Source organism: Cyprinodon variegatus, unplaced genomic scaffold, assembly GCF_000732505.1.
Source record: "Cyprinodon variegatus isolate N-32 unplaced genomic scaffold, C_variegatus-1.0 Scaffold498, whole genome shotgun sequence".
Taxonomy (NCBI): domain Eukaryota; kingdom Metazoa; phylum Chordata; class Actinopteri; order Cyprinodontiformes; family Cyprinodontidae; genus Cyprinodon; species Cyprinodon variegatus.
In genome coordinates, this window is record NW_015150951.1 from 119,410 (window position 1) to 131,566 (window position 12,157).

Sequence of the window (12,157 nt, forward strand, 5' to 3'; positions counted from 1 at the left end):
GCATTCTGGACCAATGAAGCAAATCTACAATCAGATCAATGGGAGAAGGAAATCCAAATCATCATCTAAAGATGATCCAATATAAAAACCACAGGAGGATGAATAAAATGTAAAGGATGTTTGATGAACTGATGTTCAGCTTTAAACTGAACATCAGTTGTAATAAAACTTTTGTTTTCATGATGTAAACGTCTGTGTATTTAATTCTCTGCTCTCCTGCTGATGCGGCGGCTGTCCTTTTAACGCCATCCTCCACACGCCAAACTGAATCAAAACGAGAATAAAAAAAAAAAAAGATTTTCTTCCATAAACTCCCCGATCTAAAGTGAAGTCTGTTTCCAAAGACGTCCTCCGATAATCAAAACAAATGTCATCTCACCTCCGTGTCTCACCCCACTATGAATCATAATGAGACGGGCTAACGAAGCTGCTAATTAAGCTAATTAATAAACTGATTAGCATATAGTTTTGTCAGCAGGATCATCTTCACTAAACAAACAGACCCATGAACTCCTCTGGGTCTAAAGGTCTGAGCACCTCCAGCTGAGCTGCTGCAGATCTTTGCTCCTCCTGTGATGAAGGACGCAGGAATCGCCTCCATGCTGACAAACTAAACCTGTCTTCATCATCATCATCATCATCATCAGGGATGGGAATCAAAAACCGGTTACTGTTCATGACTGGATCCGTGTGTTCCAGTTCCATGGCACCAGCTTGCTTAAAGGGGAACGCCGTTTTTTTTTTTTTTTACATCGGCCCCTTGATTTTACATTATTACATCATGTTCTACTCACCCATATTAGTTGTTTGTCATTTGGAGCTGTTCTGAAGATATTCCGTCAGGTTATATCCAGGTAACGTCTTCCTATGGGCAACGAGTTGAAGGCACAAACTAAACTGTTCATAATTTATCATTTATGCTACGCCAGCATTTATAACGTAGGCCAATCACTGTCCTCCAGACATTCGCGGTTATAATTTTTATATTTATACGTTTTAAAAATGAAGCGGCGCGTGTATGACGTCATCCGCACGCGCCGGCTACCGTTCATTCATCCTGTCCGCTGAACGGCTGCTAATTTTCCTCACATGCCTGGAAGATGTCTAGTGCTGCTACCACAGATGATCTCACTCTCTAAATGGAATCAGACGATTCAGATTAGCTAGAATGAATAGAAGGGGTAGAGCGTAGCCGCCTGTGGCCTGGGCTGCCTGTTATGACTCCATTGGACCTGAACAAGCGGTAAGGTTTACGATCAGACCCGTCGGAGCCCCTTCTGAACCCAGAGTGACAGTTAAAGGTTGAAGATGAAGACCTGTTCTGGTTCACTGACCTGCAGTTCGTCGCCACCTGCTGGTGGAATCAGAAGCACGAACATGTCGACCATGTCTGCCACCGCAAACTCAGACTGACCGACACCTGAAACAGCAGAAGAGTCCAGTTATCATGACTGAGCATCAGAACAGACCAGAACCTCGTTAAAAGGGCCGGATCAGGATGAATCCAGACAGACTTCCTATGGTGGATTTAAAAAGCTGAAGCTCGACTTGGTCACAGCAACAAATGAAGAAGAAAACAAGGAGAAAGTTTTTCTTTGGCGGCTCAGAGATGAATATTCATTAACTCCAACAAACTTGAGATTTATTCCTCACAGTGAATTCATTGTTTCCTCGCCGTTTAAAGCAGGGCGCCAAAACGTGAGCGTCACTGAGCTTCCAAGAGTGTTTCAACACTTCCTGTTCCTGTGACTTCATGTGCTCAGAGTAAGAAACTATTCCCAGTTGTCTGGATGCTTTATTTTTTTTTTTTGAGGCAGATTGTTTTGTCATCGTTCTGATGGTGCGTTTACACCAAACACGATTCCAGATAAAAAGTCTCCGCGTTCAGCTGCTGTCGCTCCCCGACACGCTGAGGTTCCACTCCTCACGCTTCACCACGACATCCAATAGGAGGAGCTTCTGCCTGCTGCTCCACTGCTTCATCACAGCCAGAGGGACATGGATGTTCACACTACTTTGTTTGCATATCTGATGAAGGTCGCTTCCTGCGGTGCAGGGTCTGAGACCGTTATCCAGCTTCAGGGGAGGATCGTCCAGACAGGCGGGCAGAGGCGGTGCATCTGGAGCTACAAGAGGACAACTGATAACAAACGATCTAAACAGTCCTTCTAGGGCTAAATTAACCTCGCAAAACAAGATGAATTCACAAACTCCCTAAAATACATCTTGCCAACAGCTGCGTCAGCCTTGAATACAGAAATGTTTCAGACCAATGAAATGCAGTGACGTGAATGATGTCATCCAGAAGTGGCCGGAGTAAAACCAACATGGCTGCACCTGTTTTAGCTGGAATACCCTCCATTTCTTTTAACAAACAAGCAAAAGGACGAGATTCTTGCCTTTGTGGATGGAAAGATGTTCAGGCATTCCTCTAGAACAGTTTGGTTTGATCCTTAGTTAAATCTATGAAACAAATCAAGGATGCGAAACGCATCAGCTGCTACTGCTGCTGTGATTGGCTAGATGCTCGACATGGAGGCAGGTGTCGCTTATTGATTTACCCAATCAGCTTGAAGAATTGTCCATAACGTCCCTCCCCTTAGTAAACACTTTCTAATGGAGGCTTTCCAGGTGGATGCTGAGTAGAATCAATCAATCCATCCATCCATCCATCCATCCATCCATCTTCCTCCGCTTATCCAGGGGTCGTGGGGCTAGCAGCTTCAGTAGGGAGGCCCAGACGTCCTTCTCCCCAGCCACCTTGGGCCAGCTCCTCCTGGGGAATCCCAAGGCGTTCCCAGGCCAGCAGAGAAACATAGTCCCTCCAACGTGTCCTGTGTCTCCCCCTGGACCTCTTCCTGGTGGGACGTGCCCGGAACACCTCACCATGGAGACGTCCAGGAGGCATCCTAACCAGATGCCCAGGTCACCTCAACTGGCTCCTCTCCATGTGGAGGAGCAGCGGCTCTACACCGAATCCTCCCCGGATGACTGAGCTCCTCACCCTATCTCTAAGGGAGAGCCCAGACACACTGCGGAGAAAACCCATTTCAGCCGCTTCTATCCTGGATCTCATTCTTTGGTCATGACCCAAAGCTCATGATCATAGATGAGGGTAGGAACGTAGATCGACCGGTACATCCATAGTTTTGCTTTTTGGCTCATCTCTCTCTTCACCACAACAGACCGGTACAGCGCACGCTTCACAGCAGACGCCGCACCAATCCGCCCATCGATCTCCTGCTCCATCTTCCTCCCATTCGTGACCCCAGTACGTCCTCCCCAACCCGGAGAAGGCACTCTACCCTTTTCCGGCTCAAGACCATGGTCTCAGATTTGGAGGCACTGATCCTCATCCCGGCCGCTTCACACTCGGCTGCAAACCGATCCAGCGAGAGCTGTAGATCACAACCTGATGAAGCCAACAGAACCACATCATCTGAGAACAACAGAGACGCAATCCTAAGGCCACCAAAACTTTCTCTCCATAAAAGTAAATTCAAACTGAGCTAAAGGAGCCGTCTGGCTAAAGACAAGCTAACCATGCCCCCCTCCCCCTTTAATTACAACAATAAGCTAAATTAAAGCGCCTGCTTTAAAAGCACAAACCTATAAATACGTTCTGAGTTCATCATTTGTCAGCATACATTTTACTGCGCTCCTTCATCCTCACAGCATCGTCCGTCAATCTGATTGGTTGTCATGGCAAAAAAGGCGGGAAGTTTCAGATTTTAAAGACTGTACGAAAGTCGCTGCACATCCATTGCGGTTGCTCCGTAGCTGCCATCACCATTACCTGACCTGTTCCATCGCTTTAGACCTCCACTTAAGGATAAGATGGAAATCGATTGCTGAAAATACGTTTGGTTTGAACGCACCACAACCGTCAGTGTTAACTGTCAGTTTTAGCTGATTCGGTGTCTCTTCCTCTGTTTACGTGCTAGAATCAAACAATGATGTCAAACTTTACACAACTATCAATTTAAACTATGGGTTGAAACAATAAATTATTGAAAGAATCGTCAACTAATTTAGTGATGGATTAATGATTAAACTGAGTATAGAGACTCTAAAACATACCTGTAGCTGACAGTGACCCACTTAGAGCAGGAATTATATCAAAATTGTAAAAAATATATATATATATAAATATAAAACTTTTGAATTTAAGATGTAAAAAAAATGTTGCTGTCAATATGCTCTTTTCAGAACTCCTCAAGAATAAAAGTTTTATTTTCACCTGGTTTAATTTAACCTGCTTTAAAGAACCTTTGGCTATCCAATTAAAAAAATTTTTTATAATTGACAGATTAATCAATTTGCTAAATAATCATTAGTTTCAGCCCTATTATTAACCAAAATAAACCTTTATTAAGTAATCAAAGAAAACAATAACAATAGATGGAAGATGGATGAGCAGCCCCGCCTCAGCCAGCTGATGGATCGGTCTAAATTCTACCGAGTTTAACCTGCTAACAATAAATTAAACTCTGCTATGATGAGATGAAAACATGAAAATGCATTAATGATCAGCGATGATGTCTAATATAATAAATATATGCTGATTAATATGTTCCATCATTTTTTGTTCAAAAGGGAAACTTTTTTTAAAGTATTGGGTTAAAGAGCCTCACCAACAGTCTCCACAAGGACGACGTCATACCCCGCCCCCTCACAGAGGACGATGGCCTCGTTGGTGGTGCGTGTGACTCCGCCGAGCGTTCCTGAGGCCGGCGACGGCCTGATGAAGGCGTTCATGTCTCTGGACAGCTCCGTCATACGGGTTTTGTCACCAAGCAGAGACCCTGCAACCAGAACTCCCAGTTAGTCCCACCTGAACGCTGCAGTACATCAGATGAGCCGCTTTATGGGCCGTCACCTCCTGTGGTGCAGGAGGAGGGGTCCACGGCCAGCACCGCTACTTTATGGCCACGCCCAGTCAACATCTTCCCCACCACCTCAATGAACGAGGACTTCCCAGCGCCTGGAGGACCGGATAATCCTGGACAAAAAAAGAAACGTTGAGAGGAAATCACAAGCATAACGCTTTACAGCGAAGCTTTGGGATAAATGATTAAATATGTTAACGGTTAGAAAAACAGCAGGTTTCCAGCAGGTCAAGCTTCGTGCCATCAGAAACATCAGCTGCCCGTTTATAAAACACAGTGGGTGGTTGGAAACCCGACCTTTGATTTTTTAAAATTAGCAGAACGAGTTTTAAAAGGGAAAACATGGCAGCCACCTTTGATCCAAGATGAACTGAGTTTAAATTGGACTTTGGTTTGATGTGAATTTGTAAATTTTCATTAGTTGTTTGTTTTTTTGAAGACTCTTCTAAGGACGGACATTAGCCTCAATAGTGACAGGTGTGCAGATTAAACATGGAAACTGTTGTCCTTATTAAAAAGATCAACTTTAACAACATGTTTTTGATGCATCAATGCTGGATAAAGATATTTTCTTTGTGTTTGTTTAAACCGAGAACCTGGACCTCGATGCTCCTCCTTCATGTGATGACGATCCCATTCCTCCTCGTGCACGCTCTGTTTAAAACTTACTCTTTGCATCGATCATACAAGCTTACTTTCCAAAAGAAGATTTGTAGTTTTTCCACTATGTCAGACTGTGAAGGTGAAAATGGGGACGAGCACGTAGGAGGGTCTTACATAAACATATCACTAGAATGATTGACAATTAGGGGGACCACTTATTTAGATGATCCACCTGGAAAAAGAACATCCTCCTCTATACCTTCAGAGCAGAGGTCTTCAACGTTTAAGGCCAAGGACCCCCAAACTAATGGCGAGATGGAGCGGAGGCCTGGTAAATATATATATTGTATGAAATTGTGTTCTATCAAACTGGTCCTATAGTCACTCTAATGAAAGTAATTTCTCTGTGGGATTATTAAAGCATTTCTGATTCTGATTCCTGGTTGATGGGACAGGTGTTGTGAATGAAACGGTGCCCAGCTTGAAAGAGCTCCTGCGTGTCGCTGAATGTGTGCATTGATGACTGAAAGACATCTTCTGCCTCCATTTATCTGTTTACAACTGTGTGTTGAATTCCTGTTAATGTGGATTTAAAGACATTTCAGTTTGTGGAAAAAAATGCAGAAAAGAAAAAATCTAATCAACCAAAACTTTCATGCAGTACCTGTATGGACCCCTTAGGGGTCACTGACCCCCTGTTGAAGACCTCTGCTTTAGAGTTTAACATGTTAACTTAAGATCACAATGATGGTTAAAACCATCTGGTGACAATGGTGGGTCCTTCATTCAATTCAGTTCAGTTAATTTCTATAGCACGTGTTAACAGGTCATAACAGGTCACTATAGATCTAGTTCAATCAGATTAAAAGTTTAGAGTTTCTGAGGAAATCACTGATTTTACAGGATCCTCTCCTGGATGAGCAGGCAGACAGTAGATATGGACTTCACAGCAATCACTCACTCCGAGCATGCATGCAACGACAGTGGAGAGGAAAAGCTCCCTTAGAGTAAACCTATAAATGGTAGCGTTCAGCTCTAGCACTCACCTACTCTGAAGGCCACTGGCTTCCCTCCATTGCTGCTCTCCTGCTTCCTCCTGAAGCCCAGCACCTTCTGCAGCAGGACCTGAGCCAGCTCCTTCTTCCTGGGATGCTGGGTCTCCACCAGCGTAATGGACTCAGCCAGGGAGGCTCTCTGTCCGCAGATCAGTCCTTCATACAGTCTGTCCAGCAGTCTGTGCTCAGGCCCACTCAGGTCCTGGATGTGCTGGCTAACAGGGGCGCTGCTGTGGAGCAGGCAGCTGGATGGAGGCCGGCAGAAGAGGCGGAGGAGACTGACACCAAGCCGCCTCATTTTCAGGCGATTATAGGATGTCTGGGAGAGAAGCAGGAAGAATCAGAACCAGAAGTCTGGAAAAAAAAAGGACTGTGGACCATGTTACCCAACAACTAACCAAGTTCTTTGACTTCTAATGTGCGGTTCTTCATCCACCAATTGAACCAGCGGTTCACCTCGACGTCATCCTATGACGTATTTACGCCACATAACTGTTGTAGTGACATTTAATATCAAAATATCAACAAAGACCAGAAACTCCACTTACTCTGTGACCTCCCAGCAGCCGCTCAGAAGCATGTCAGCCATCTTTGGTTCGCTCTCTTCCGGTTTCCGCTGACGTCACGGGCGTTTATAAATTCAAGCAAATTAATAAAATTAAATTAGTCTTAAAACATTTCACTTTCCGTTACAGGTTATTGATAAACAAATTATCTTGTTTTAATATAATAATCAGAAAACACCGACGTAAAATATTTTAATCCGAAATATTTTATGTAACTATCAATCTTAACCACTAGATGGCAGCATAGGAAAATATATTCTGTTCCCAAATTCCGGTAAATATCCATTGGTTGTGGAAATATCTTTATTAAGGTAACTTAAGAAAAAAAAAAAAAAGCTTTTATAATTTACACAAGAGCTGCAAAACGGAAGTATGGTTTATGATGATGTTAATTTTTCATGTTCATTGCAGAGGCGTAGCCAGAACATTTTAATAGGGGTGGCCAGGTAGTAACCAATGTACAAGGTAAATCTACACTGTTCCAACAGGAACGAAAACAACATCCATATTATCTAAATAAAGACAAACTATACTTTCCTACAGCTTTTGCTAACAAATAGACGCATATATTTAAACATTCATGCTGTCTATATTAAAGGTATAGTGGACAAACTTTCTGGGGCAAAAATATTTTCCATAGTCATACATCAGAAATTGCTCTGCATAAAATTAATATGTACATGTACTAATATCTACCATTTAATTTTTTTTTTTTTTTTTTTGCACTGAAGACTCCTAGATGATTTGCAGAGACATATTCTTCTCTTTACCCCTTTAACTCAAAATTTAGTTCTGAAATGTGCATGAATTCTGTGTATATCAACTTTAATGTTAGTATTTTGATGTGTATAATTAACTACAACATTTTAGTAATTAATTGTTAATATATTAAAAATTTAAAAGGTTTTGAATATTCCCCTTGAGAGTACTATTACTGTCACCATCTGTATTAGAGGGAAAAAATTGTATTTGGTATTTATCCATTTATGTAATTTGTTTCTGGTTAAATCTATTCAAAATTAAGACTCATTGAGCTTTAATATACTGTAAATCCGAGACAGTAACCAAAAACCAAAAGTTTGTGTTTAATCAAACAATTTTATTAAATCTTCCAGGAGAGACTTTATATTCATGGAATAAAACTGCTTTCTGGGAGTTTTACAGAGCAAAACAGGAAAAAAAAAAAAAAACAAGACAGCAAAGAGGCAAAAATGTGAAAGTGCAGACAAAAATAGAAAAAGAAGAATGTTGTGAGTAAAACAATTCAGCTGCAAAGAGGACGGCTAAAAGCAAAACAAACATAGCAAACTTACATTTAATAAAAAAAAATAAAATCATTAGAAAATGACACCTTTTTCTTAGTTATGGATTAAAATCTGGACACTCAACATTTTCCCTAAAACAGTTTTAATTCGCTCTGTTCACTTTAATAAGAGACACTAAATATTTACACTACCTTTAAAAACTTCTGGAGAACAAACATTTTGTCCAGGTTTTATTGAAACTCGAAGTCAAATGATGATGGAAGATTATCTGTAAACTCTCCAAACCTCCCTGTTGGTTCCTACAGCCCAATAAACCAGCTTTGAGGACAAATCCAGTTAAAAAGCAACTGGGGAAAAGGAGACAGAGAGACTGGAAACGGATATAAACCATTAAGAAACAAACCAGGGGACCCAGCTGATCCGGGGAGCTGTTTAGATTAACAGCTTTTAAACACCAGGGGTTATTTGGTCGAATCCAGCACACTGCAAAAACAATCCTAAAATGTGTAAAAATGTTTTAATACGTGTATTTACCCTTAATTTGAGTAGGTAAATAAGATGATCATCCAAAGGAATGAGCATTTCTAGCCTTAAAAATACATAATTTGATATTACTCACTTGAAATTTTTTTTCTTATTTTAAAGGATGTCACAGAATGAGTCTATAGGGTATTTGGTGCTGGGCATTAAGGTCTCTGAACAGGGTGTGTGACATTGATTGGGCTGAAAATATATATATAAAAAACATATTTGCTGTTCTATGAGCCCTAATGCAAGCCTGGTTAAAAGCCCCAGAGTGAAATGACAGGTTTTCTTCCTTTTATGGTATGATCATGAATATTTAGATGAGCTGTGTGCTGATTGGTTGGTTTACAACGAGCGAAGCTGCTGAGCAAAGACGCATCATAGCAACAAGCACTCACTCACTGAAACATCAAAATTGTTGATATGGTAGGGTGACCAGACGTCCTCTTTTTCCCGGACATGTCCTACTTTTCATGCCTAAAAAAAATACCCGGGAGAACTTCAAAATCGTCCGGGATTTTGGTCGACTACAGTGCATCATCAATTTCGGGGCGTGACAAAAGTACAGGCCAGAACCAAATAAGGCAACATCCCTGAATTGACATGAACTCGGTGCTTCGTTTGGATTGGCCCGTTTTATGGTGGAAGTTTAGAATTGTGAGATTTGCAGAGAAAGGAGGTATTGATGGGGTTTGAACTTCTCAGTATGTCCATTTCACCGACTGAACTACTGTTATTCATCTATGACAATGGAAACTCGGTTTTTCATTCTATGACCCCTTTAAAGGAAATTGTCTTATTCCATTTGCAAAGTGTCTACCTTACCTGCTCGATTCAAGAAAAATGCACTTATATTAGTAAGAAATGACTTAGATTTCAATTTATTGCAGTGTACAGGTTTAGGTGGATCCAATGTTGAACTACTAGAAGATCAGGTAAAAACTGAGGCTAGTGACCAAAAGATAAACCAGTGAAGCCTTCAAAGTAAAACATTTCTGACTCTCAGTAAAAAAACAAAACAACATACAGCAACATGTAACACAAACTTGTCCTTCCCTAAAATTGGTTACTTTCCTGTGTGTTTACAAAGTATCGTCTAAAACTTCCAGGTGCTTCATGGCACCTAACAGCACCTGTCTTTAAAAAAAAAACAACTATTAGGTATTTCTGGTACTTACAGGTTATTTCCAATAAATTTCTGGATCCAACTGGTTAATTTGATGTAAATAATGATTAAGTTGTATAAAAAAATGTGTAAAATCAAGGAGAATACTCTGGATATGCCAGAAATACCAGCTGGGCTCTGGGAAAATGAACACAAATGACCATTGAGCTCCAGAAAATGACTTGAAAGGCTCTGAAAAGGTCAAGAAACGTGACCTCTAATTTCTAAAAATACTTTCAGACTTCTGGGAAAGTAGTTACCATGTTGTTGGAAGCAATCTGTAAGTCTTAGAAAAGTAAGTAACCCCTCAGCTTTGATAAAAACTTAACACTTCACTATTTTAAAGAAAAAATATTTTGAGTCTTTACTCTGAAAACTGTTACAATGACCCACTGCTGGAAAGGAAAGGACAGGCTGGATGATGTTTGGTTCTGGAGTTAAAAAGACCTGACATGGGCTAAAATGGAGGGAAATTGTTGCTAAAAGAAACTCATCAGCTCCCATCAACAGTGTTTCTGTAACTACGCTCAGTACGGTTCCAGATCCTGTCCATCAGGGCCGGTTCTGCTGCAGAGGAACAGCCACTGTGTCACACCATCCCAACCAGAATATGCTCTGATCTCCAGCATCTTCTCTTATGGTAAACATTTCTGCTATTTTCGCTTTAACCTAAGATCAGGGGATGGACACTGACAGTTTCAGTCTTTCAACGTGTAAAATGCTTTTTTAGCTTCCATCCAGACCCAGTTGTCGCTCCTTATGCATCAGGTACCTTACCTTAAATAACAGCCTCTAAGCACTCGGTGACAGCTAGATTACTCTGACATGTGGGTCGTTCCCCAAACCTGTAACTTTGCACATTTGATGCTAATCGTATTTATTCAGACAGAAAACATCAGCTAACTGATGACCTGGAATGTCCCATAACTGGTAACAACACAAATATAGCTGAATTTTGGCAGGAATATTGAAATGCAATCTGAGTCAGAATAACAGGAGGATGAAGAAGTCCTTGTAGCAGAGGATGTGGTTCCCCTCATGAGAGCGACAGTCGAATAAAACCGTTGGTCACAAGATCAAGTGTCTTCCAGTTGCATCCTTCTGCTCTCTCCTCTCCCAGTCTGGTAATGTGACCCACTCAGATGTCCTTCAAGTAGAACCGGCCATGTAAGAACCCGCTCAGCCTCACAGGTCGCAGATCCGTTGGTCCTTCGGTCAGAACCAGGCTGACTGAACTACAAACTGATCTGGGAGCAGTCGGCTGCTGTTCTCCCTACCTGGACAGAAATGCTGGGGTGTGGAGAGGCCTGGGTTAGTGAGGCCTATGAAACAGAAGATATTGGGTTGTGGGGGGAACCCATCTGGGTCAGAACTTTATCCAGCCACTGCAGTGGGCCATGCAGGTGGATCTCGATCCAGCAGGGAGTGCTGGTGACATCCTGGCGATGGTACTCTGCTCCCCAGCCCTGAAAAGCAGAACGAAGAAAAAAAATATAAGTTTCTATTTTTATGTTCCTTTTGACACTAAAGAACATCTTCGGGAAAGCTAAAGAACATCTTTGCGACCGCTTGAGAACATCTTCGCGACCGCTAGAGAACATCTTCGCGACCGCTAGAGAACATCTTTGTGACCGCTTGAGAACATCTTTGCGACCGCTTGAGAACATCTTCGCGACCGCTAGAGAACATCTTCGCGACCGCTAGAGAACATCTTCGCGACCGCTAAAGAACATCTTTGTGACCACTAGAGAACATCTTTGTGACCACTTGAGAACATCTTTGCGACCGCTTGAGAACATCTTTGTGACCGCTAAAGAACATCTTTGTGACCGCTAAAGAACATCTTTGTGACCGCTAAAGAACATCTTTGTGACCGCTAAAGAACATCTTTGTGACCACTAGAGAACATCTTTGTGACCACTAGAGAACATCTTTGCGACCGCTTGAGAACATCTTTGCGACCGCTTGAGAACATCTTTGTGACCGCTAAAGAACATCTTTGTGACCGCTAAAGAACATCTTTGCGACCGCTAAAGAACATCTTTGCGACCGCTAAAGAACATCTTTGTGACCTCAAAGAACATCTTTG

At 41.9% G+C, this 12,157-nt stretch overlaps 2 protein-coding genes across 3 annotated transcripts in view; both read right to left on the reverse strand.

Moving 5' to 3' along the window:
- mmaa (methylmalonic aciduria (cobalamin deficiency) cblA type) overlaps positions 1 to 7,155 on the reverse strand; it is a 12,477-nt gene extending 5,322 nt beyond the window's left edge. The window contains exons 1-5 of one of the 2 annotated variants that reach the window (XM_015390413.1): positions 7,096 to 7,155; positions 6,539 to 6,866; positions 4,880 to 5,002; positions 4,635 to 4,805; positions 1,335 to 1,420 (exon numbers count right to left, since the gene is read on the reverse strand). In XM_015390413.1, coding sequence (XP_015245899.1) covers positions 1,335 to 1,420; positions 4,635 to 4,805; positions 4,880 to 5,002; positions 6,539 to 6,845 — 687 coding nt within the window. In that variant the 5' untranslated portion in view covers positions 6,846 to 6,866; positions 7,096 to 7,155. Of the gene's footprint in view, positions 1 to 1,334; positions 1,421 to 4,634; positions 4,806 to 4,879; positions 5,003 to 6,538; positions 6,867 to 6,945 lie in introns of both variants that reach the window. The other variant, XM_015390412.1, reaches the window with a different exon arrangement.
- Positions 7,156 to 10,165: 3,010 nt separating this feature from the next.
- Positions 10,166 to 12,157, reverse strand: part of smad1 (SMAD family member 1) — a 27,662-nt gene continuing 25,670 nt past the window's right edge. The window contains exon 7 of the mRNA XM_015390430.1: positions 10,166 to 11,534. Within this exon, the coding sequence (XP_015245916.1) occupies positions 11,391 to 11,534 (144 nt within the window). The 3' untranslated portion in view covers positions 10,166 to 11,390. The remainder of the gene's footprint in view (positions 11,535 to 12,157) is intronic.